Source organism: Mycteria americana, chromosome 7 (genome assembly GCF_035582795.1).
Source record: "Mycteria americana isolate JAX WOST 10 ecotype Jacksonville Zoo and Gardens chromosome 7, USCA_MyAme_1.0, whole genome shotgun sequence".
In the NCBI taxonomy this organism is placed as follows: domain Eukaryota; kingdom Metazoa; phylum Chordata; class Aves; order Ciconiiformes; family Ciconiidae; genus Mycteria; species Mycteria americana.
In genome coordinates this window covers 45,792,667-45,818,612 of record NC_134371.1, presented here as the reverse complement: position 1 = coordinate 45,818,612, position 25,946 = coordinate 45,792,667, and the positions used below count along the sequence as shown (strand labels likewise).

Genomic DNA, 25,946 nt, shown 5'->3' with positions numbered 1-25,946 from the left:
CCTGTTGCTTCCAAAACGGCAATTTTGGAGAGTGCTCCCGACTTCAGAAGGGGCCCTCTGGTTGTCTGTCACAAAGTGGCACTGCCTGCTCTATGTTGGGCTTCACACTTTTCAGAAGAAAAAGCAGAAGGTGTCCCCAGGTACTTTCATGAATGAACTTGTCCTGGTTTCGGCTGGGATGGAGTTAATTTTCTTCCTAGTAGCTGGTATAGTGCCTGTGTTTGGGATTTAGTATGAGAATAATATTGATAACACACTGAGGTTTTAGTTGTTCCTAAGTAGTGCTTACACTGGTCAAGGACTTTTCAGCTTCCCATGCTCTGCCAGGTGCACAAGAAGCTGGGAGGGGACACAGCCAGGACAGCTGACCCCAACTGCCCAAAGGGCTATTCCATACCATATGATGTCATGCTCAGTATATAAACTGGGGGGAGTTGGCCAGGGGGCAACGATTGCTGCTCGGGGACTGGCTGGGCATCAGTCAGTGGGTGGTGAGTGGTTGCATCACTTGGGTTTTTTTTTCCCTGGGTTTTGTTCCTCTCTCTCTTACTGTTTTCCTTTTCATTAGAATTTATTATTATATCTTTTTCAATTATTAAACTGTTCTTATCTCAACCCACAAGTTTTCTTACTTTTGCCCTTCTAATTCTCTCCCCATCCCACCAGGGGTGGAGGGTGAGTGAGCAGCTGTGTGCTGCTTAGTTGCCAACTGAAGCTAAACCACGACAGTCCTTTGTGGTGCCCAATGTGGGGCTCTACCCATGCTCTAGAATCCCATGCTCTACCGACTGAGCTGAGGAAGAAAATTAACTCTATCCCAGCCGAAACCAGGACAGAACTGCAAGGTTTTATTGCCATGTTTAGGAACAGGTTCTGCTGGTGTTTGGTGCAGAAAATGAAGTTGTAACTACTCCATGTCTTGGTGGAGTAGAAGGGCTAATAGTATTACAGGTACTGTGAGACCTTTGGGGAGAAGCATTAGCAGCCACCTTGTGCCGGACTTAATTGTACTGAGGTTGTGACTCCATGAGCAGCTCAGCCTGTCTAGTGACTGTCACTGAAATGGGAAGGTCCTGCTGCCTTCTTGTCTGCGTTTTCCTCCTCTGCTCCCACCTGCAAGCTCCAGTCCGCTTGCTTGTGTCACTGGAAGAGAAAATAGAAAAAGGGGAGAAAGAGGAAAGCGAACTGTTCCTGTGGTGTTCAGTCCTTGATTGCTGACATCTGTACCCTGCTCGCATGAGTTAGATGCCTTTGTTTAAAACTTGACCTTTAAAAATCCCTACTTTTGCTGCTTTGCTTGTCCTGTCTTGCTCTGTTAAGTTATTTGTGCGTTTGGCTGTAAAGCAATGGATTTGTCCTGAGGTCTTTCTATAAAAGACTTAGACCTGATCAAAGTGCTAGTGCATCATTAGGGCGTATAAGGACTTTTGAAAATGGCGTTGCCAATGCAGACAAGACCATGGGGAAGAAAGATTAGAGTGATGGTGAAGTGGTGTGAATAATAACACATTTATATTGTAAACTTTCTGAAAAGGGACCTTCTTCTGAAAAGAATGCTTTGTTAGATAAATAGTTACTTTTGTCTTTCCAAGACTACAACAACAATGAAAATTGATGAACTAAGTCTTAGACATTGTCTGGCACTTTGTTTATGGATAATTGAAGGCCATAAACTGCTGCTTTCTAATGTTTCAGCAAATGTGTTTGGTGTTTTTTTTTTAAGGCTGGTTTGTCTGAAAATGTGTCAGTGATGCCGATGCTTCATGTAGCAGCTTGTTGTCAGTGTGTATCTTATTCCTGTTCTGCTAATAGGCAAAGAAGTTGTACCTGTGTCATGTGTACAAAATGTTGTACCTGTGTTCTGGTATGGTGCTGTTAAAAACCCTTCTTTCCATTGTGATAGCCCTTTCTGTAAGGTGCAATTTTAGACTGAATCTAAGCAGAAGTGTGTGAAAATGTTACTTCACCAAAGCTTGTTGTCAGTGAAGTTCACAGTTACGGGGGTGGGGGAAGCTACCTGTATTTAGGAGGCGGTAGTTCCTGTGAATAAAATTAACTATATACTGCATCTCTGTGTATATCTGCAAATAAGGTTACTTCCACAAGGAATTCTGTCTGTCTTTTTTTTTTTTTTTTTTTTACAACTTCAAAATGTGTTCTAGACTTGTATAATAAGATTCTAGCCTAGCCGTAGATGTCTATATTAATTTTTTTAAATGATCCAGCATTTCTGCAACTTTATTTTCCAGAACACTTGCTTACAGTAAAAGCTGTTTTAGTCCTTTCTTCAGTAAGTGTGTTATAAATGGGTCATTAACTTTGCCAAGGTGTGGTTTGATTTTTTTTTTTGTCTGTTTGTTTTTTTCACACAGGGATTTAGCAGTCTGCTGTTCCGTCAGGGTTGTGTATAGTTCTTATCTGGATTGGGAAGTAAAAGTAGAAGAAAAATGCCTTAAACTAATTGAATGTATTCAGAAAAGACAAAATTAGAGAAGGTAGTTAGAATGCATGGTTGGTATGAAACTTGTGAGAAGGAAGTGAAAACTTAGACAAAAATGGAGCACTATTCATACCTGGGTTTATGATTGGTTTTGGTACATTCAGAATGCTTACTGGAGACAAATGAGATGATTTTGAGAGCCTGTAAACCAGTGTAAGGTCAGTTATTTGCGTAAAGCAGCTGCAGATTGAGGATGAAACAAATAACAGTTGTAATGTTTCAGGGACAAATACACTCACTGTATCTGGTACACTGATAGCTTGGAATAAAATGTCTTTTCATGATGGGAGAAAGCTGACTTGTATTTTTAATTACAGAAATTAAGTTCAGGACACAACTGGATTATGCATTTGTATGTTCTGGTTTATTTTATAGGCAAGTAAGTTAAAGTATTGTAGAAAAAATATATTTGAGATTTTGGACAAGGCTCTCAGGCACTTAATTTATTTAAGAACTCTGTGTAATGCTGAGGAGCCTAATTCCTTGGTAAGAGTGTTCTCAGAAAATATGAAGGTTAATGAAATTTTCATGAGGCTAAAGATTTGTTACACCTTGTATACAGACCTAGAAAAACGTAAGTAACAAATACACAGTATAGAAGTGACAGGAGAAAATGTGCCTGTATTACATCCTGCATTCAGGTATTACCAACAAATATGTCTTGGTAGCAGCTATGGAGTGATGAGCATTCTGCAGTTTTGTAGAGAGTATATCCAAAGAAGTCATGAGAGTCTCTACACCAGGCTAAGCAGACCTAGAACTTGTTGAAAACTGTGGATTGTGTATAACAGGAAGGATGTTGAAGTGGAAGCAACCCAGAGGGCAAGTTTGAGGAATGATAATGGATTTCAGGAGTTGTATAAGCTGAAAAGGGTTCAGGAGAACTGAGCTTGAGTTCTGTTGTTCAGCAGCATAAACAAAATACACCAACTGCATCCCCTTGAAACATGTGCTTTTTGCTTAAACAACTTTTAGACCAGTGTTTTTGTCAGTTTATTAGGTGAAGCAGAGTGTAAGGGTTTTAAGTTCCTATGAAGAATGTCAATGCTGCAAAAAGTAACTTGAGCATATTGGAAAGCTAAAGCATAAAGTACTCATCTTTCAAAAGAAACTTCTTGTGTGAAAGTTAGTGTGAAAGAGTCTGTGTTAGGACATCTTTGTAAAATATAACCATGAGAAGCATGAAGTGTGACATCTTGGGGTGTTGCATGCTATGCAGTGTTAGAGTTGTGAAACTGAAATGAAGGCTGAATGAGCAGGTAGGCTGCTCAGCTGGAAGAAACTGCTGAATTCTGAGGCACTGGAAGTTGGAGGTAGAGATGAAGTGTCTTGCAACAGTGTCATGCCAAAGGGACTTGGACATAAGTGAAAATATTAATATTTAGAAATGTTGAAGAAATAGGTGTACTTTTTGTTGTATGTCCACCTACTATTCTGAAACTTCTTATGGTTCTTTCACTTGGCAGTAATAACAATGTGTGCTGAATTTGTTAATTTGCATTTTAGGCTTCTGTTTCTATTACTTTCACTTTTTCATTTGGGAAAAAGCTCCAGCTATTTTAATAGCAGTAGTCATCAGCTTAACCTGAAATTCTCTTCTCTGGGAAAAGAGAACAAAATAATCAGACCTCTTTATTCCTATGTTTCTAAGCACCAGGTTTTCAACAGTTCCCAAAATCTTCTGACTTTTAACTAATACATACCACTGCTGTGAGACCAAATCTGCATTAGCCTGATGACACTCTTAGTTCTGGTGATCTTTAAAAGCGGTGGGTCATAACTAGATGCTGATGCCTATTGCTGAACCCTGTACAAGCTTTTTAATTGACATTTCTTCCAAAGTTGTCATAGCAGGAAAAGATAATGGATAACTTATTTAAGATAACCTTCACTTCCTGAAAGAACTGGTATTTTCTTAGGCTTATTCTGGAATTCCAAAGAAAGAACAAGGACATCTGAAGTTAGCATACATTTTAAAATAGGTCTGTTTGTGAATGTGTTGGTCCAGCTGCCTTATCTTAGAGTAGCTTAAATTTTTTGTACATGCATAATCCATTTAGTGGAAGAGTTCACTAAAAAAATAGAAACAAAGTGAAATATTTACAGACCTGTGATCACTCAGACTGTTTTTTATGGAGCTGTTTAATATTAGCAAAAATGAAAAATTTAGCTACGTCCTTCTGAAACAGACAGGGACAGTTTGTGGTCAAGAATTCTGTAGAGGTATTTATCAGTGGGTTGGTGTGGGTTTTTTTTTTATTCCTCCCTTTTTAGGTCTCTAAACATATGAGTCTAAATGGGTGAATTACTTTTTGGTAACAATTTGATTCCTCTAACTGGTAAACTGTCTATCTCTGTTTCTTCTTACAGAGCTAAAATCATCAGTATTTGATGACTGCAGGAAAGGGGAAGAATGGAAGGTATAGTTTTGTTATAATTTTTGTAAGAATGTTAGAATCACTGGAACAAGTAATCTGTATCACTGAGTACACAACAAATAAGTATTTAATGGCTGTCACTTTCACTTAAAATTGTTTCCTATGCAAGTAATGGATTTTAGTTCTGTTAACTTGGATCTCTGTATAATACGTAATGAAAAATAAAAGGGCTAGCGGAGTAAGAACAAAGAACAAATGGTTAATTGTCTCAATTCTTTTTTTAAGTTTTTGGAAAAAAAATTAGAAACTTTTTCTGTTTGTCTTCACTTTTCTTCTGAAAGATTTGTATCTTATTAATTTCAAAAATTATTACTGCTGTGCAATACATGTGGAGCAGGATTCAGTGGTGCAATACCCGTTAGAGCTGCTTAAGCTGCAAAACAGTTTTAGAATAAGTACAGATATATTTAAGCAGGCCATGGGGTAAATTAGGCAGGAATTCAAAAGACTTGTGTCAAAGTGAAAGTTTTTAAATACTTTCTAGTAGGAGTAGTGGGGGCAAGCTACTTATTTAAGATGGAGCTCATCTTTTGAAATCCTGTATGTGGGGAGCTGCCTTCTGAGGCTATTGGAGATTAATTTCCCACTGCAAAGTTGCTGTATGCAGGTGATGAAAAGATGTAGAGTAATAAAATAGATTTCAGCTTCAAATTTCCGTGGCAAGTTAAGGAAATAACATGGGTTTACTGTAGCTGATTAATTTATCTAAATACCTGTGGTTTTTTAATATATCTAGGTAATTCTTCTAGATGATTACACTACTAAATTACTGTCACTGTGCTGCAGTATGACTGATCTACTGGGAGAGGGTATCACAGGTAAGCATAATTCTTTTTAATATACAGATGGCCATATCCTGATCAGAAAAAGGGAAAGAATAAAATTGATGGTACCCTTGCAAGAAATTGTCTTAATTTGGTTGATAAAGACAAGTAGCTATGATATAGACGAGCAGACTTTCTGGCTTGTACAGTAATTACCCAATTATGATTTTTTAAAAAATGAAAAATCAAATATTTCTCTGCCGAGAAGCTAAAATCCTTTTTATTTTAATCTTTTTGCTAAAGATCGCTGTAAGTTGGGGGACGTGGGGGGGTGGTATTTGTTGGTTTTGTGCTTTATGTTGTTTTTGTTTGGTTTGTTTGTTTTTTTTGTTTTGTTTTGGGGGGGTGGATGTTTGTTTGCTAATGTCCAGGATGGGGTAAATGAGAGAGTTATCTGTCACAGAATAATTCTAAGGATATTATCTGTCAGGTGAAGTTAAGGGAAAATGAGCTCAGTAAAGAATTAAGCGAATGTTAGTAAAACATACAAGAATAGGCAAATTGCTCTGCATTTTTTCCTAATGTGTTCTGTAAATCAGTACTGTCTGCTGCTTTGAATTCATTTATGCTCATGAACAGCAGAATTAGGATACAAGGGCAGAGAAACTTAAGTACTGAAGACAAAATGAGAACAGGAGACAGTAACAGACAAACTGATGAGAACTGTTTGCAAGCAAGTAGATGTGATAGAGGCAAGAATTTGTCTAAATACTTGTGAATTTGAGTTCTATGTTGTGTAGGTATATTTCTTCTCAAAACAAGAGAGCTTTCTGTAATTAAAAAAACCCCAACACAATAAAAACTTGAAACTAAATTATATCAATGATTATTTCAACTAGCATAAATCCATAAGCAACATTAACAGTAATTAGGTTATCACTTTTCCAAACAATTTGGAAGTAGTTTCTAGTAGAGTGGAGTTTCTCATCTGCTGGCGTGTCTTTCCTGTTCCTTGAGTTGGCCACTATCAAAAGTGAATAATAGATGGATTGTGATAAATCTCAGTTATGTGGTATGCCTGTTTAGATAAGACTTTGTTCTTGTACATGTATTTTAAAAAAGTATTTTCTCTCTAGTAAATTTTATGGGCTTTTCTTCCCTACAACTTAAGAACATGATGTTTTCCCTATCATAAAACACTTTTCAAAGTTGCTTTTTATGATTGACCTTTCTGTAATGTTTATTAGCGTATCATCCTGCCAAACTTTTATCCTGTCTGCTTTTGAAATTGAAATGAGTATGCAGAATGTAAATTATGTAGTTTTTAATTAGCTTTAGGTTTAGATTTTGATTTTTAGAAACACTTTTGTCAGAGAGCAGTATTTAGACTTAGTTATTTTTCCACAAGTAGCAAGACTTCTCTTATTCCAACTATTCAGTATAACATTCTTCTGGAAGTATAATAGCAAAGCTGTATGCATTTCACTTTTTGGAGCGTATTTTTAATCATAAGTACTACTTACCCTTTGTAAGAAACTTTCAGTGAGCATGTATCCTGTTCCATCAATAAGAAACCTTTTATTTTTAGTGAGTACACTACTGAAAAGAACCTGTCTTGCCACATCCGAAATTCTGGCATTGCTTATCTTCCTTGTTCCTCCCCCTCAAAATTACTGAGCAACATGGATCTCTCTGAATTCTCAAGCTAGTGTATTGCAACACTATATAGTAATGACTTGATTAAACAGAGAAAACCAAGAGTTGAGTGAAGCTGACTTGCTGAAAATGTCTAATTGGTGCCTGCAATTATATTGAAACAGAGTAAGTGCACAGAAATAGGCAAACAAAGGACAGAAGAGGCTCTAGTCCAAAATGATGCCCTACATAGTTTCATTCTCCCTCTCCTTCAATGTGCTGCAAAAAGAACAATCTTGCCAAGGCAGTACTCTAGCAAGATAGTTCATACTGGGCCCCATAGTTTGAGGATGCTTGTATTGCCATACCTTTCTGCTTGAGGGCAAAACTCTGCTTGTGTAGAATAGCCAGGAAAAATTTAGTCCTACAAATTTAGTTGACACTAGACTGAGGGTTGAAGAAGTCTTGTGGTAACTTGCTGTATTTAAAATAATAGATAAAAAATCAAGGCTCTCTTGGCAGAAGATAGGTCCTTGACACTAGTTTTGTGGACAGCTTGATTGGTGTTATTTTATTTTTTTCACCTCTATACTAAAACATGGTGCTTTCCTTACAGATGCATAAAGCTCTTAATTATAAAAATGTAATATTTCTTACTTTATAGTGGTGGAGAAGGTATATGAAAACCGTGAGCCTGTCCCACACATGAAAGCAATATATTTCATAACTCCCACCAAAAAGGTTAGTATTTTAAAGAAAGTGTAGGAAGATCTTTCAGACTGAAAAAGCAATTTTATTTTAAAATATTTATGTACTGTGTACAACTATGCAGTACTTAATTTTCACATTTTGTGTGATGCTCCTCTGTGTGATGCTTAGTTTTCAATAATGAAAAGACAATGCAGCGTCACCATAGAGTTTGTTGCAAATGTGTACCTTTTGATCAATGGAGGCACTGTTTCATTGCTTAGATATTAGTAACCTCACTGAAAGAGATGTTATATCAGATATTGATGCAATACATTGAACAATAGAATCCGAAGTAATGGTTCTAATAAGAGATTACTGTTACTTCCTAAAAATTCTTGAGAGAATGAATCTCAGCACTATTGTAGGTGGAAAATGATGCAAGTATCCTTCTTTGTTTGCTTCCTAAAGTGATCTTGGTGCATGACTGACCTTCTGTAATTGTTCATTATTCTTGGTCTGGAATTAAAAAATCCTGTACTTAAGTGTTTTCTTTTTTTATATGTTGATTTGCAGTATTCCTAAGCAGGACTGGGTAATTAACAGGGCAGGAGGAGAGGAGGGAGAAGCTTTGCCTGGTATGCGAGGAGAGCCAAAACACTGTAATGATTTTTTTTTTTTCTTACCCCCTAAGTCTGTAGATGGGCTTATTGATGACTTCATCACTAGATCATCCAGGAGATACAAAGCAGCATATGTGTATTTCACTGACTGTAAGTAAGGTTTGTGTTGTAGTTTGATAACTATATATGTAAATGTGTAAGCTTCTCAGCTTTCTTTTCCATAGCGTAGTAAATGAAAATTTTGGGTCCTGTTTCTTGAGAGGAGGTTTGAGATTCAAGTCATTAAACATATTTGGGTTGCCAGAATGTGGTCACCGTGCCGTGTGGCAATAGTAATTTCTTTCACAATTAGCAAACAATGTTGATCATTCCCCACCTCAGCTTTTAATTTAGGGAGCCTGGTTTTATTTTTAAAGTATTCAGTCTTCTCTTATGTTGGAGAGTGTAGAGGAAGACAATTCAAGTAAAACTATGTATCTCATATAAACAAAATAGTACTCAAAAATATAAATGCATGAGAATTTGCTGCAAGAACAATGTTTTGTAATTGGTTATTTTAGGTAGTTCCTTCAGACTTGAGCCAGCTTTTGTTCCTGTCACCTGAAAGAAGGTGCCTACTTAGCCCTTGCATGCACGATACAAATTGCAGAGCAGAGGCAATTAGTGCAAATGGAGTTAATGTGACTGCATGTTCCTCTGCAGTCAGTCAGTGTGACTAAAATGGCTGTATAAAGGATGGAAAACAAAAAAACCAAACCTGCCACTGAAGGCAGAGGCTGAGTTGTGGCTGTCTCTGTGGATGTCCGTGGATGGTGCATATCTGCTACCGTATGTTCTCAAAGCAGTTATCAAATTACTATCAGAAACTCTTGGTTTCTTGTTTTATTTTATGCTGATGCAGCAATTCTTGTTCTGGAAAAATACTGCTATCTTGCTGTATGTTCCTTTGTTGCAAGCGCGCAAGCTTTCAGTTTGAATACTTGCCAAAGCTTTTCATGTTGAGAGGAGTTTGAGAAACAGCTCTGTCACTTCCAAGTCTGTGTAGTATTCATGTCATCCAAATATTCCTTAAATTCAGTTTCTAAACGGGGATCCAATGTGTCCTGTAAGTGTAGTGGAACACACTTGAGATCTATAACTAAATTCCATATTTCTGTGTTTTGATGTTTGATATGTACACCTGATTTCTCCCTTTAACCTTTTTGTAGCTTGGGAAACATTTCTTCTCTCCTATATGAGAAGAAATAGCAGAAACTTTTGCTTTGTTAAAATAAATGTCTTTCACTGCTGCAGACTGCTAATGAGTGTTCTACAACTTTGCTTGCCAAAAGCTAGTAAAAACTGATCAGTGATGCTTCTTGAAAAAGATCTCAAACACAAAATATTGATTATACATTCTCTTTCACTTTAGGAAGATTTGGCAACTTTTTTGTATGTTACTGTTAACTGGTTCTTCATTTAGAATTGTCTGTCTGTTCTGAATACTGTAAGCTTATATGCACAAATGATTTATACTTAGAATCTTTTTCTTTCCTAGTTTGTCCTGACAACCTCTTCAATAAAATTAAGTCTTCCTGTGCAAAATCAATAAAGAGATGCAAGGAGATCAACATTTCCTTCTTCCCATATGAGTCTCAGGTAAGTTTTATTCTTTACCTCAACAGCAGAAAATAGTCTGGAGGACTATTTTCAATGTTGTTGACCTGCTAGAGAATAATTAAATAGAATGTAGGATTTTTGTGGTGTGTGTTGTTTTTTTTTGGTTGGGTGGGTTTTTTTGTTTTTAACTGACAAACTTTGAGACACCTATTGCTGTTTTGGCACATTTCCAGTGCTTGCCTATATTTTTCAGATAAAAACAATTGCTGTTGTACTCAAAGGTTTACTGTTTGTGTTTGACCTATTTGCAAGACTTGGAGTTAGTTGCAGTAGAGAGGTTAGAGAAGGAATCTATTCCTTAAGAGAAGGAAAGTATTCTGGCTTGTCTTTAGTAAGCAGTAGAATTTGTTACTGCTTATATTGAGGTGTTATTTTGACAGACTGGGTAGGTTGGTGAGTAGAAATAAGTAGAACTAACTACTTGGTGAAAATCAGAAAAGGAGAGCAAACGGATTCAGAAAACTGAAGGGAAGGGGAACAAACCCAAAGCCTCACAAAAAAGAGAAACAAAACCTGTAACAACTTGGCAAACTTTTTATTGAGAGGAAAACATGGAAATCCATGTTTTCTCAATTAAAAATTTGAGACCACCTATGGAAGCCAATGAGTGCTTTCCATGTGAAACCATTTGGTGGGTATTGTGTTGAGAAATAATTTGTTGCTCATGCACTTCATCAGATACAGAAGGCTGAAATACACTGATACTCACTAATACAGTGAAGTCCCCAAACCCTGTCCACTATTGGGAGCTGTAGAACTAACCGTGAATGTTTCCCACAAGTCTTTCCTGTATTCTTCAAACCTTATGAACATATGAAGGGTCAGAACTCTTATGTATACCAAGTGGTAGGTGAATATAGGAGAGGTTGCTGCTATCCATGTTGTATTGTGATGCAGTTTCTTAGTTTGAAGACACGTTCCTTTTTATAATACAGGTTTTTTATTATTTAGATTGAGAAGCCATCACAGAATAATTAGTGTGGTGGTTTGTTTGGTGTTTTGTTTTCCAGGGGTGTTGATTTTCCCAAGCTTTGTTTCAAGCTGTTTTTGGGAGTTCTGCTAAAGCTGCTCTTAAAGTTTTGTAGCTTCCTCTACCACATAAGGCATACGAAAATTTTATTGTCCTGGTTCTCTGGATGACTTATCATGAAAGTAGAAATTGGGACTACTTTTCTAAAGTTGAAAATAAGCAGCACTTAGTATCTTATTGTTTTTAGTTTAGTTTTGTGTTCTCAGTATTTTGGGTTGTGAGAACATTTTGAATCCTTAGCAAAGGAACAGAGAATGTTAACTGGTTTTCCTAATTTGAAATCCCTGGGCCTTTTTTGGGGTGATAAGAGTAAATAATCAGACTGAGCTCTGGGCAAAGTCCAAGTGAGTATCTACTCGAATGAAACAAATGTTTTTATCTGGATGGATGTTCTTTGGCTCTGTAGTTAGAGTCCCTCTGAAGCTCGAGAGAATCCATTTACTGACAGGGGGATTGTTTCCGTGTTTTGCATTCCATTTACTAAACTGTTGAAAAAGTTTTTAATCTGTGTAGTACTAAACATCTTTTATCAAGGTTTAATGCATTTAAAGAATTTAAATTCTTGGAGGTAAAGTCTTCTTATAATAAACAGATACAATATGTGAAATTCTATTTGAAACAAATGTAACTTGATACTTTCTGTGATCATTCTGGTATTGCATTGTATGGCTCTGTATGAGACACTGGATGGTATTTAGTTCTGCCTGTGTCAGGTCCCTCAATCTGTGCAGACAGTAAGCAATTTGGAAAATAGTGATTTACATAGGGGAGGAGAGTAATAGAGGAAAAGAGTGTGAGAACAAGAAGCAGATGAGCTCAACAGGACAGAGAGAGGAGAGAAGTGTGGATTTGCTTTTTTTTTTTAAGTATATTATGTGTGACTTCTTTACAGCATGTAGTCTTAAAGTATTAGCAATTCTTTTACCAGATATTTTAGAAATATACAATTTAAGCCAATTTTTTTTTCTTGGTTGTGCTTTACATAGGTATTTACTCTCAATGTCCCAGATGCATTCTACCGCTGTTACAGTCCAACTCTGGAAAAGACAAAGGATAAAGATGCTGTAATGCAAGTAATGGCTGAACAAATTGTTACCTTATGTGCCACACTAGATGAGAATCCAGGAGTACGATATAAAAGGTGGGACAAAAATAGTGTTGTATAGTGTAATTGCTTTCACTTCTAGGACTTCCCACATTGTTTGGTAATAGCTTGAGGCTGCAGCATAGTTTCTTTTATTGTGGATTAATTGGTTTTAATGCACAACTCTGAAAGATGGAATGATAGGAATTTGAAGTATAGGCAGAGCAGTGAATTGTTTCTCTGTGTATTCATATAACAGTACTTACTATACGCTGTTTTGTTATAAACTGCTTGTTCCATGTTTGGTCAGTAGGATGACACTCTAATTTACTACATGCATAATCCTGTAACAGAACTGCTGGTGTTGGTAGTTTTGCAGCTCTGCTTGGCATCCAGGAATTCATAAATTGCTGAGGCAGATGGAATCAGGATTTCTTTGTAGTAGAGATATCGAGGAGAATATCTCTTTTGAGCTTTGATAGAGAGTACAGAGTAGTATCTCTGTAGTCAAAGTAGGCATCTGAAATTATGCTCAAGAATTGCATTTTGTGGTGTAATGTGAAGTGGTGTCTTATTCTCTGCAAAGGTAACAAATAATTGCTTGACTTTTTTATTTTCTCTTTCTCTTTTTCTTTTTTCTTTCTTGCTTCCTGCCTCTGAGTGAGACTTTTAGGTGCTGGGCTATATGCCAGCTAATGTCAGTCTTTTGGCTGAAGCTGTTTCTACTGTGTGAAATACCTGAAGCATTCAGAGAGTGGAATCGTAATGTAAGAGTGAAAATATATTGGAAATACCTAGAATGGAATTCAGAAACTGCTCGTGAAACCAGAGGATCAATCTAGGGAGTTCTTTCTGTTTTAAAGGTAGCATTTTAGTGTTTTGATGAAGAAACTTAAGTTATTTTTGCATGTTTCCTTTTTTCCCAGTGGACCATCTGATAAAGCCAGCAAACTTGCACAGCTTGTTGAAAAAAATCTTGAAAACTACTACAAAACTGATGAGAAAAGCCAAATAAAGGTAGAAAGTGAACTGAAATGTTTGCTTCTATTTTGTAAGTCTGGGGAGAAAAAAAATCTTTGGAATATGTTTTGACAATAGGTTCTACAAAACCAGATTTTATCAAGGCAACTAGCTGCTATTTAGTTTTTGTCTATGAAAGCAACTTAGAGGTAGTAACTGATACAGTAAATCTGTATGTAAGCAAATATAATTTACATGATCAAACTAATTGTACTTGAAAAATTGGTCTTATGATAATGTAGGGGATGATACAAACCTGAAGAAAAGTGGATAACTTCTGTTTTAACATCACCTTCCATAGGGCTATGTGTAGAAGGGGCTTCACTGCAGAATTGAAATGTCTCCCATTAAGGGATTTATTGTCCACAAAGATACAGCTTTTCACATAAAAAATGTTTTTGATCTATCACTGCAGATCAGGGCAGATGAGGACAGCTGCCTAAATGCAGAAGTATGGGGTAAACCATTCTGACTTGGTGACATTCCATTCTGCTACAAAAGTAAATGTACCTGATGCTACTGCTACTCTGCTAAACCCCGAAGTGAATCTTTCAGTTGAATGTTTGGAGATGATTTTTTCTGTATTGCAGCACAGTATGGATAATCTACTCTGAAATACAAACAATACACTTATTTATTTGTGAAAAGTCAGTGGGAGGCCTTTTTTGTGTGTGTGGGGTTTTTTTTACACTTCTTGTTCATTAGGTGAGGTTACTGAATGCATTGTAGTGGGCTAAGAGCATTGCCTTAAAATTAGTATTTAAAACCACTGTGTTCTGGTTATCATTTAAACATTTGTTTCCATTTATGTTGGTAAGCACTTGGACCATACTTTTTTAGGTTTGTTTTTTCAGTTATTTTTCCAAAAATGTCTGCAGTGCTGTAGCTTCCTGTAAATAGATTTAACATGCATTAACTTTGTACTGTATGTCTTGTCTTTACATTTGTTTGATGGCTTTCTAGGCTAAAACCCACTCCCAACTAATAATAATTGATCGTGGCTTTGACCCAGTATCAACTGTACTTCATGAACTCACCTTCCAGGCAATGGCATATGATCTGCTACCAATTGAAAATGATACTTACAAGCAAGTACTTTTTTAAAAAAAATCTAAACACTTTTTTCTTGATCACAAAATCTATGGAATTGTTTAGCTGAATTGCACTGTAGCAATATTAGCTGCTTATATTACATAAGGGTTGCTTCACTTACTATTAGTTTTTCCTCTTGGTTTTGTAACTTACTGTTTTTGTTAACTTCCTTATTGAGTTGAGATTACGTAGGATCTAATTAGCATTTTTGCTAAGTTTTGAGTGTAACCAATTGCATTTGTTTAGAAACAAAGAACTTTGTACTACACTTAAAGCAAAACCTTGGTAGTGCACATTCAGGTTTTCTACCTTTTCTTTCATATTCTCAACCTTCTTGGCCTAACAAGGCAAACAAGACCAGTAATAGAATACTAAGAAAAAGCTTAGTTATTTCTCAGGAATGCTCACTTTTATAGCTCCAGTTATTTAATTTGTGTAGTTGTTAAAATTTACATGTTTCTATCCTAAATGCACACTTAGGTAAGCCATGTTCAGTTTATAAGCATTATTTTATCACTATTTGGAATAGCATGACATTGTTTTGCATAAGGTACGTACTTTGCTGTCAAATTGTTCTGACACCAAAGATTTTAGTAAGAGTTTACTTTCTGATGACCCACTACAGCAAATGAGACCTAATTGCCTCATCTAGTTAAGCAAACAGGAAAGTGTACCTTCTCTGTTGGCAGCACTGAGTGAATGTTTTCATAGAAAATTCATAGAATTCTATGAATCTGAAACTTGTGGAGTATGAAAATGTGGCAGAGTATGTTTTCTAGGTAGTCATGATCTGACTTTCACAATTCATCTTGTAATTTTTTTACCTTTTTCTGCTTTCTGGCCGTATACACTGTGTGAGTTTCTGTAAATGTGGAAATGTTACGTAGTGTGATTGCTGTCTCGCTTTATAAGTTTATTTCTGGTTGTAGAAAAATAATAGCTGGTCTGTAATGCTGTGAAGCATGTTTCTTGTGTATGTGAAGTAATTTGTCCTACTTAGTCTATTTTGTGGGTGAAAGGGACTTCATTTTCCTTCAGAGTTAAAGTGTCTTATAGTAGATAGAGAAAGTTGCACTTTGTGATTTCAATGTGTATTGCTTTGCACCCAAGTTGCATTTGAAGCCAAAGAGAAGTTGACATTGGAAGCTGAAGAGAAATTGAGGTGCATGTAAATGTATGATTGAAACTCTAGTTACTGTTGGTTTAAAAGAATGTCCAGAAGCTATTGCCCCAAAGAATCATTCTAAAATTCATCTGCTTCTTCTGTGTTCAAAGATGTGATCTTTAAAATCCCTATGTAAATTATATTGTGTTGGGCAATAGCTTGGCTTATAAGTGAGAACCTGTGTACGTTACTGCTGTTACCATGTATGTTGATTAAACCATAACAGTTAATACTCTAATGAGTTATTAGAATGAGGGAGGAGGGAAAAACCCAAACCAAACAACTGTCTGAATTTTCTCTTGGAAGATACAAAACAGAAGGACCTGCTGGGAAGGAACGGGAGGCAATTCTGGAGGAAGATGATGAGCTCTGGGTGAAGATTCGGCACAAGCATATTGCAGATGTGATAGAGTATGTGAATAAATAACAAAAAGTAGTTAAAAATGCAAGTTATAAAAGTTTCTTTGAGAGGGAATGTATTTGAGCTGTTAAGAAAGTAGGAATACAGGCAGTAGTGAAGATAGTTTGCAATGTAGACTGCATCCTGTTAAATAATCGATACCAGGAAGAAAACACACTTTCAAAAATACAGTATGTACAGTTATGCAATTTTACTAATACTAATTACAGTTCTTGAGGAAAATGGAAATAAAATTATTTTCTGGCAAGTATCTTCAAATCTTTTAAATCTGAATGGATTATTTTGCATAAAGTACTAGCAACTTAGTGCATCAAATGACATTATGCAGATAGAATAAACAGAATGTTTAACTTTGGTTGCCTTTGTCAAAAAACACTATCTTCTCTGAAGGAGACCCGTATTTGAAGCTTTTACTTTTATTCAGAAATTCTTGTTGCACAGTTCTTTTAAGATTTTAAGAACTGTGGTGCTGTTGCATTTGATTAAATTCCTTTGTTTTTCTCAGGGAAATACCAAAGCTTTTGAAAGAAGTTTCATCGAAAAGAAAAGCAACAGAAGGAAAAGTAAGTTGTTTAAATTAATGTATTGTTGTTTTTCCTGGTAATTTAATTATTTTCAGCTGATCAGATCTGTGTAATACATGGAATTACAGAAATTGAGGCTTGTCTCAATGGCAGTTTTCAGGGGAAAGAAAACGCAAAGCAAGGCTGCAACAGGAAGGGCAATAAGGATGTCAAATATTGGGGAGGGAAAAATTTTCAACTTGTACCATTTCTTCACAGTTATCAATATCTGCTCTGGCCCAGTTAATGAAAAAGATGCCGCACGCTCGTAAAGAGATTAGTAGGGTAAGGGGAGTTTTGTAACTACAACTTCACAATAAATAACTTTGTACACTATAATTTTCTGTGTTGTTTTATTCTGTCATTTTCCTGTTAAGTGTGCTATATAACTTTTCTCTAAAGTTATAGAGTAATCTAAAGTTATAGAGTATATAATTCTATAGTAGGTATGTTCACCTACTATAAAATTTTGAGAAAAAAAACTTGTTTCCAGGTGTTTCATTTTAGTATTTTAGTAAAAAACACCTAAAGGATTTGTGTGCTTTGAGGGTTGAAGATAGCATAACAGTTTAGTGTTTTAAAAGGTATTATGGGGGGTCAGTCTCTAAGTGAAGGGTAAAACAAGGAAAATGCATGATGATACTGAAGGATAGTTGGAGGATTGACTCTTGTAACCAGTAAAAATGATTGCTTGATGTGTTTTTAAAAAAGGCAAGTTACGGCAGCTTGTGATTTTTTTTTTTTTTTTTTTTTTTTAATCTTCTAGCAAGTTGTCCATCTTAACTTAGCAGAAGATTGCATGAGCAAGTTCAAATCTAACATAGAGGGGCTCTGTAAAACTGAACAGGTAGGTTTAAAAAACCACAAACCAAACAACAACTTACTGCAAACGTGACTTTTTCGTTTGCAGGCATGGATGCTTGTTTTTAACTGACAAAAGTAGTGTGTCTCTTGCCTTTTTTTTTTTTTTGTGATCACTTCTTGAGGTAGTAGTATTAAAGCTAAGTGAGATATACAAGGCTCTTACTCTGCCAATAAAGGAGGTGCTTTTAGAGTTCTGTTTTTTTTGTCTTCAAATCTGGCTGATTTGTATAAGGATCATCTTTGTGTTTTCTTTGTCCAAAACTCCTATGGTTAAATGTCTGGGAAAAGCATCTGTTAGGGTGAGGCATTACACTGTACTACTAATCTCAAGTTAAAACCTATAAATTTATATTTACATGAATTCTAGATATCAAACAGTTTGACATGTGTAAGAGTGTTATGTAGTGTTATAATGCTGTAACTATTGAAATAATTATGTCAAAGACTTTTCACACTGAGTTTAAATTGATGCAGCTTGATTGTCTCCTGATACCTACCACTTCATAAAAACGCATTTCAGAATACACAAACCAATGCTTTTTTAATGCTTACTCACTAAAACAACTTTTTTTTTTTTTATAATTTAGGACTTGGCTCTTGGAACTGATGCAGAAGGTCAAAAAGTGAAAGACTCTATGAGAGTCCTCCTTCCAGTTCTGCTCAACAAAAATCATGAGAGCTATGACAAAATTAGAGCTATTCTCCTGTACATCTTTAGCACAAATGGTATGATAAGCTGTGAAACCCTGTGTAGGTTTTTTCTCCCCCCCCCAATGCTGTGGACTTCAACTCAAGTTTTGGGGTAGTCCAGTATTTTTAGTTAACTTAAGCATCTGTATTGGAGTTGATGGCAAAGTTTGAAAGAAATACTGTCCATGCTCTGTAGCTTCTCTTCTCTCAAATTAGTAGCAAAGATATATTGATAAGGAGTTCAGAGATTCAATACAAGTGCAGATCCATACAGTGTTTTAGCATCCTTCCTGTGCTTGGATGTGTGCAACAGTTTAAATTTTCTCCTTTTCACATAGTATTGAAGCTGTTAAAGGGGGAGTTCCATGTCCATTGCAACCTAAAAATGAAGTCAATGGGGAAGAATTTCTAGTAGAGGAGGACAAAATTGATAGAATGTGGGTCTGAGGAATCTACAACAATATTGAGTTTTGGTCTCAAAAATGGACCATTGAACAAAACTTTATGTAAAATATCATATTATGTTAAACTTAGAGTAGACTGGCCAAACAAAAAAAAAAACCCATCCTGGACTAAATAACAGCCCAGAATGTGTGAGACAAAATTGGTCTTACTCACAGTCACATGGTAATTAAGTTGTATGTTTTCCTTGTATCGAAGGAACTACCCAGGAGAACTTGGACAAGCTGATCCAGAATGTACAAATAGAAAGTGATAGTGATATGATAAGAAATTGGAAATACCTTGGTGTTCCTGTTATCTCTTCAGTAAGAATGTATTTTTTTATTTTGTAATTTTCTACCACTGAAGCACTTGTTTACAGCTCTTTCAGCAACTCTTTGCAGTATTATCCAGGTCTTTTTTTGGAATCAGGCAATTACTAGGAATTCTTGGGTTTATGATGTGTCTAAGTGGTAAATCCTTTAAACAATTAACATGAATAACTTTCAAAGTAAGATACCTATAATGTTCCTTCTAAAATCATCAGTTGGTGACTTGATCTAGTTGGTTTTAGAAGGTGCCAACTTACCCAGTTCCTTGTCTCTGAAATTAGTATTTCTAGTGTATCCTGAATTCTACAGGTATTAATTATTGTTCTTTTTTGCTGCTATTATTATTTCTTTTCTTTAAAATTTCCTTCTGATCCCTCCCACCTGCTACTAATTGAGAATAAGTTTCAAAAAACCAAATACACTGTATAATACAACCATGTTTTGAAAATCTTTTCAGTCTGCTGCTCAGCAGCATAAACATCCAAGAAGGGACCGTTCTTCAGAAGAAACTTTTCAACTTTCTAGGTGGACGCCTGTTATCAAAGATATTATGGAGGTAAATTTCACCAACTAGCTAATTCATGGGTGCAGTGCAGAAATGTACTCAAGTGAGCAGTTATAGCCAATCTTTTGAAATTCCATAGTATCTTGAGTTACTTTTGTTAAATATGTTTGTCGAGCAAAGTGATTGCTTCCAATCTGTCTCTAATATAGAACATTAGACTGCTGTGTGTTAGTGATGCTCCTTATTGGAGGTCGTTTTAAAGGTGAAGCAAATGAAAGTGACAGCAAAGTCTTTCTGAACAGCTTGTCCTGGGATTGGCAGTGTTTAGTGTAATTTAAAGATCTGGATTTTTGTTTTTCCTCCAGTGGGTCCTTAAACTGTAATTCAAATCTAAACTGTAGATCAGTAGAGGCTGGAAAATGTTACTTGCCAGAAGTGTAGTTGCTTTGTTCTTAAAGCTCTTGCTAAGCATAAGTTAGTGACTGATGTCAGACGGAATAGTGAGTTCACTGGACCTTTAGTCTGACCCAGTGCTGTCATTCATAGATTCTTGGTGATTTTCACATGTTCTTTTGTGTCTTCAGGGGGCTCTAACTTCTCTCATGTACTGCTGTAGAGAAATTAAGTATGTTGGGGTCGTTACAGATTAAAAGCTGCTAGTGAAATCTGAACAGTTAAATCAATGTTATGCTTTATAGAGAAAGCATATGTACTTCCAATTCCTTGTGATGTACAATCGCCTTGTAGTAATTTTTAGCATTACATGGTGTAGTATTTTGTTAGGTAGGAGAGCTCACAGTGCTGTGCATTTCGGAAAACAAAAATATCCAAAAGCTCTCCTAAGGGAAGATGTTCCACTCCACATGCTAAGAAAAGGAGGTGACATGAACATGTGGCACATACACAAAATACTGATGGAAGCCCCTCAGTCCCTATGGTGATGAGTGCTGTTCGTGAGATGCTGCTTGCAATTGGTGGTTCTAAGAAATTGCATGTGCTGGCATTAAATTCCAGTTAGATATCCTTACTGGAAGTTGAAACTTGGTGGGTTTTAGGTCTGCATGGCTGTTTAAAGTGAGTCTTTGTTTTGCCCTTTAGGATGCTATAGAAAACAAACTAGATTCAAAAGACTGGCCTTATTGTTTCCAGTGTCCTCCTACCTGGAATGGTTCAGGAGCAGTAAGGTAAATTCTTTAATTTCCTGAAATGTAATTTACCTATTTCTCAGTATTTTTGTCATGTACATTCTAAAGTGTTATAAAAGTGCACTTACTAAGCAGTGAAATAACGTATATAAGGTAACGTTAATGTGTAAAACCTATATTTTTATCTAAAACGTACTGAACTTGGTTGTTAGTTTAATAACTCTTCTTAGCTATATACAGCTCTTTATTTGGAGTATCTCCCTTTTGCTTCAGAGTTAGAAGTAACGTTTCCATATTCCCAGAATGAGAAGTTTAAACCATTGAGCTTTTTAGTGTGAAGTAGTTTCAGGAGTGGATTATCAGCATACTGTGACTTAGGCAAAAAGAATGTTTTCATTTCTTCTGAAAGTTATTTCTGCTGTGGTAGTGGTGGTGTCATTCTCAAAGTTAATGACTTAAGTAAGTTAAATTCAACTTCTGTAGGCTCTCTTATTAGGGAATATGGGCCTGTTAGACATTTGACCCCTGTTGTCAGGGGATGGTTTAGAGAAGTCCAGAAAAGTTGGAGGTCTTGAAATGAATTCTCTGCTAATGAATGTGAAATGGTGTGTTCCGTGTACTTGCATACTTACTGAGTAGCACTGAGAGGTGATTCTGGAATTTTTTTTTTTTTTTTAGCTCACTAACTTGTATTTCCCTTCTTTCCCTCTTTAATCCTACTAGCTCTTGAACCTCATGACCAATACCTGCTAATCTGACAGCTTCATCATTTTTGGTAGTGTTACTTAAATGGTGAGACAGCTGAATAGAGATATGAGTGTTTCTATCACAGGAATGCTCATTGTGCTAATCAGATGCTGGAATTCATAGGGAGGGAAACATTATGCATATCTTAAATGTGAAGGACACTTTAATTGGAATTTGTACCTTACTAAATAAAAGACAAAAGGTATATATACACGGCCTTAGGAAAACAGCTTTGTTACTTCCACTACTAACCAAACTGTTGGTGTGTCTTTATCTTTGTGGATATGCACTGTGATGATCAATGCAAGGAAACACTAGGGCAAGTCCCTGTACGTGGTAACTGGATCTCTGTCTTACAGGCTGCTGAAATCTGGGAATCTTTTAGGCACCCTAGCAAGGAGAGATTAGGACTGCAGATGACTTAATCTGAATCTGCAATTACTATATGTGTGTTAGAAAGTCTATTTTAAGAGCTTTATTTTTTTTCTTGTTCCTAGCTATCTGAATCTTATTTGATAACAGCCAAATATCTTTTTTTAGTGATTGTGTTCATGTTTGGAGACTGAAAAATCTAAGACTCTAGCTTTTTCAAATGAACCTCTCATGAAAAATGCCACTGGAATGGCCAGCATGCAGAATTAAGCTGCTCAGTAGAAGTCCTTTGTGTGTGAGCTGTGTGTGCAACAAGGTTTTTGCTTTGTACTTATTTTCCCCCTTGTGATAACTGAATAGTTTGAGTATTGTGCTAACTTGTTTGCATTAAAATTCTTTTAATTATCAGTTTGTCTAAATTCTTTTGCTGAAATTATAATCAAACCACGAACTGCATGACAGAAATTGTTAATGCTTGTTAAGTGTATAACTTTTACCAAAATCAATCAGTAAAGCTATATAAATGTCATCTTATGAAATCTTTTACAGTGCGCGCCAGAAACCTAAAGCTAGTTATCAAGATGAGCAAAAGAGTAGTGCAAGACTGATTATATTTGTGATTGGAGGAATCACATATTCTGAGATGCGCAGTGCTTATGAAGTTTCTCAAGCCCACAAGTCCTGTGAAGTTGTTATTGGTAAGCTTGTCTTGGGAAAAGGGTGGTATGTAGGGGTTTACTACATGTGTTTCTGGAAACTGTAAGGATTTTTTTTCTTACATTCCCTAAGTTGGTTCAGTAAATTAATACTATAACCAGTGTATTTCTTAAAACTGTGCACTTAGAAGTATTATCTACATGGCTTGATGTTTGGGCTTTTTTTGCAACAAGGTATTAAGGACAATAAATACAGTTATGCTCTACAGAAGAAGAATCATGAATTATGTGAACATATATTATGAATAATCATTATATATGTCATGAAATATATTATTTAAGTAGCCTGATGGATAGCAAAAAAGATTTAAACAGACCTATATTTCCTTGCATTACAGTTTCCCCACAAACTTTTCCCTGTGCTTTACCTTCAGCTACACTTACTACTCTCATTGCTTTTGGAAGCAGTAGGAAAGCTAGCAGACTAGTGCAGAATTACTCACTTTGGGAGGAAGGGAAGATAAGTATATGTTTAAAAAAAACCCAACCAAACAAAACCCAAAACCACACCCCCCCCACCCCCAAAAACCCCACAAAACCCAAGCCAACAAACAACACCCCAAAACCCCAAATAAAACAAACCAACCAAAAAAAACTTTTTCAGTGTAGCTCAGTTGACTTTGCAACATCTTCTAGTTCTTGTCATGGCTTCTTCCGAGACTGTACACAAAACCACACGACGATTTATAGCTTCTGCCCTGAAAACTGAAGTAATCTCCCTAATCTTCTTAAGATTCAGCAGTAAATGCATGAATTACCAGCTGGGATAGTAATCTCTCAGTTCATACTTCAGAGGCAGCAAATGCTTGTTCCATCAGCTGCTGTGCTTCAAATAATCATTTCCTGTAATGTTGTTTAAATTTAGGTGCTAAAACATTTGCATATATGAATATATCAAAACAGAGCTCCTAAATATAGAACCTTACCAGAGACCTGTATCCACCTGCAGTGGCAGCTGGTGTCTGGGTGCAGGGTCATCTAAAGCATTCTAAATTGCTTGAGGTGCCTATGTCTGGAAATTAAACTTAGTTTTGAGTTTCAAAAAGGATTAAATCTATCTACCATAATTTTAAATAAATAAATATTCTTCCCTAAAGCAATGACAACCTCAATTCTGAGATCTAGAGTCTGTTACCTCAAAATAGTGGGGGGTGTTGTAGGTGTGTTTGTGTGTGTGGCTAGTTTTTTGGTTTATTTTTTGTTTGCTGGTTTCATTGATGGTGGTTGAGGTAGGTTTAAAGCTGGTCCTAGTTTCGAGTTGCAATGGAAAGACCAGGACAACAGGAATGGAGTTTAACAAGACTGTTTCTTCATCTGAGACTTGTTTACAATACCATGTTTAGTGTAGGTCACTCTCTCACTGTAGTATCTAGTGCTAACCACAGCACCATCTTCCCTTTTGTTTAGAGATGGTTCTTGTAGTTTTGTTGTAATCCTGATTTCTGAGGGAAGGTGATAATTGCCAAATTTCCATGCAGCTTACTGCAAGATGAAATTTTCCTGTATTCCTGATTCAAAACTCAAGGAATATTATCCCATTCAGATTGACACTATTAAAACTAAAGATTTCAAGGCAGCCCTAATCTTAAACAGTTAAGAGTTCCCTTTATAACTGTAGGGTGGCCCTGCATGGCAGAAGTTATAATCACTCTCGGAGAACAAGAGAGGTAGTTGTGCACTCCTGAAGAAGAATAAGGATTTTCTTTGCTGCTCCAGACTTGGAATTTGTTGCAAATTTTTCAAGGAAATGTTAGTCAGTAAAAGCCAATTTTCTGTAACTGGTATTTCTGTGGAAAACTACTGTTTGTGATAATCTTCAGTCCAGATGATTTATTGATTCTAGGATAAAGCCTGTCATTAAGTCAGCCTTTCACAGAACGGGCAGATTTCTTGCAGGCTGGGGCAATTACATACAGCGGAAGTGGCCCAGGTTCAAGCCTATGTTTCAAACTGGGCAGAGCAGGGACTTGAAACTTGTATCCAAAGTAAGAGTCCTAATCTGGATGTTGGGATGTCTCAGTGTGTGGAAGAGGGACGCTGCCTACCTAATGGTGACATTTATATTTATATGATGACACTTTATATGGTAACACATAAAAACACTTTGAACTGTTGTACTTTTCAGTTTTCCGGGTACAGTAAAAAACATTGACATGTAACTGTTTTTTTTTTAAAGAAAGAATGTCAGAATTTCAGACTGATACAGTTAATACATATGTTCTTTTGTCAGGTTCTACTCATATTTTGACACCTAAAAGACTACTGGATGAAGTGAAGAGCCTTACTAAACCAAAGGATATGGTCTGCATTAAGAATGAATAGAAATGGTGATGTTTATGATGCATTAGAAAAAGACAAATAGTATGTACATATTCTTATGGATTTGACTTTACTGTACCAGGACACTACATGGTTCTGACTAATGAAATGTCACTTTATAATTTAAATTTGCTGCTCTTTTTGGGGGAGTAGAAGGCAGAGAGGAAAAATCAACACGTGTGTTTCTTAGGTTGTATTTAGTATAGACAGTGTAACACTGGAAGTGCTTTTTCAAAAGGGCATGTTCATTCCTAACATTATGCTAGAAGTTATGTGATTATATATAAACTGGAATTGTCTTTGAGAACTGTGAAACCTTTCTATAATAGAGTTTATTTGTAAAAATGACTGAATTAAAAAGGGCCTAGGTTCTTAGGTAGAGGCTTCAGAAGAAAATTTGTAAATATGAGTTTATGGTAAAAATATTTCACACAAGTGCAGTGTCTTAAACTCTAATTTTCTGTGAAATAACTCACTAAAAATTATTTAAATATGTAATTTTGAAAAATCAAAAGGGTTTTTTAGATGGTGGTGGGTAACCTAGAAAGTTAATCACAAAAGTACTAAACAGTTCTAGTTTCAATAAATAACTTTGGAGAAATGCTGTCAACTGTGCACTGAAGTACACTTTATATTTAAGTATATACAGGGATTATTACTAAAGCTTTTCAAAAAACCTTAATTTCTTACAAACTTCCTTATGATTGTGTCTACATAGTCTGTTTTAGAAGTTGAATTGCCTGTGATATAGAAGTTCCAAAATTTTAAGCATAAATTCTTTTTTTGAGGGAGTGGAGGCAGGGGAAAAGGAGAAGAAAAGGGAAGCAGTTGAATCTTTCAAATGGCTTGGTAATTTAAAAAAGAAAAGCAAAAAGTAAACCAAACACCAAAGCCTGATGCATTCAAGAGAATGTACTGTTTTCTTCTACTTTGTTACATACTAAGAAAAATATATAAATTTTTGTTGAAGGGGATCAAATAAATTCTAAATTGTAATAATTCTGTAATACTGGTAATGTTTAGATTTGTCTTTAAAAATTACTTAATTAAAATTACTGAACTTTTAAAGGGATGTTGTATTGATGTGCCTTCAAATGTTTGTTTGTTGGGGGAGAATGGTATGTATAATCTGAG

The 25,946-nt window shown here is 35.9% G+C and overlaps 1 protein-coding gene across 3 annotated transcripts in view; it reads left to right on the top strand.

Moving 5' to 3' along the window:
- Positions 1-25,946, top strand: part of STXBP3 (syntaxin binding protein 3) — a 26,673-nt gene extending 727 nt beyond the window's left edge. Inside the window, exons 1-19 of one of the 3 annotated variants that reach the window (XM_075508210.1) lie at positions 4,152-4,269; positions 4,871-4,920; positions 5,675-5,756; positions 8,002-8,078; positions 8,719-8,797; positions 10,185-10,285; positions 12,323-12,477; positions 13,347-13,437; positions 14,404-14,528; positions 16,004-16,108; positions 16,624-16,681; positions 16,901-16,966; positions 17,448-17,528; positions 18,133-18,271; positions 18,896-19,002; positions 19,466-19,564; positions 20,612-20,697; positions 22,327-22,475; positions 24,724-25,945. In XM_075508210.1, coding sequence (XP_075364325.1) covers positions 4,236-4,269; positions 4,871-4,920; positions 5,675-5,756; positions 8,002-8,078; positions 8,719-8,797; positions 10,185-10,285; positions 12,323-12,477; positions 13,347-13,437; positions 14,404-14,528; positions 16,004-16,108; positions 16,624-16,681; positions 16,901-16,966; positions 17,448-17,528; positions 18,133-18,271; positions 18,896-19,002; positions 19,466-19,564; positions 20,612-20,697; positions 22,327-22,475; positions 24,724-24,815 — 1,776 coding nt within the window. In that variant the 5' untranslated portion in view covers positions 4,152-4,235 and the 3' untranslated portion in view covers positions 24,816-25,945. Of the gene's footprint in view, positions 1-4,151; positions 4,270-4,870; positions 4,921-5,674; positions 5,757-8,001; positions 8,079-8,718; positions 8,798-10,184; positions 10,286-12,322; positions 12,478-13,346; positions 13,438-14,403; positions 14,529-16,003; positions 16,109-16,623; positions 16,682-16,900; positions 16,967-17,447; positions 17,529-18,132; positions 18,272-18,895; positions 19,003-19,465; positions 19,565-20,611; positions 20,698-22,326; positions 22,476-24,723 lie in introns of those variants that run through there. The other 2 variants (XM_075508209.1, XM_075508211.1) reach the window with 2 other exon arrangements.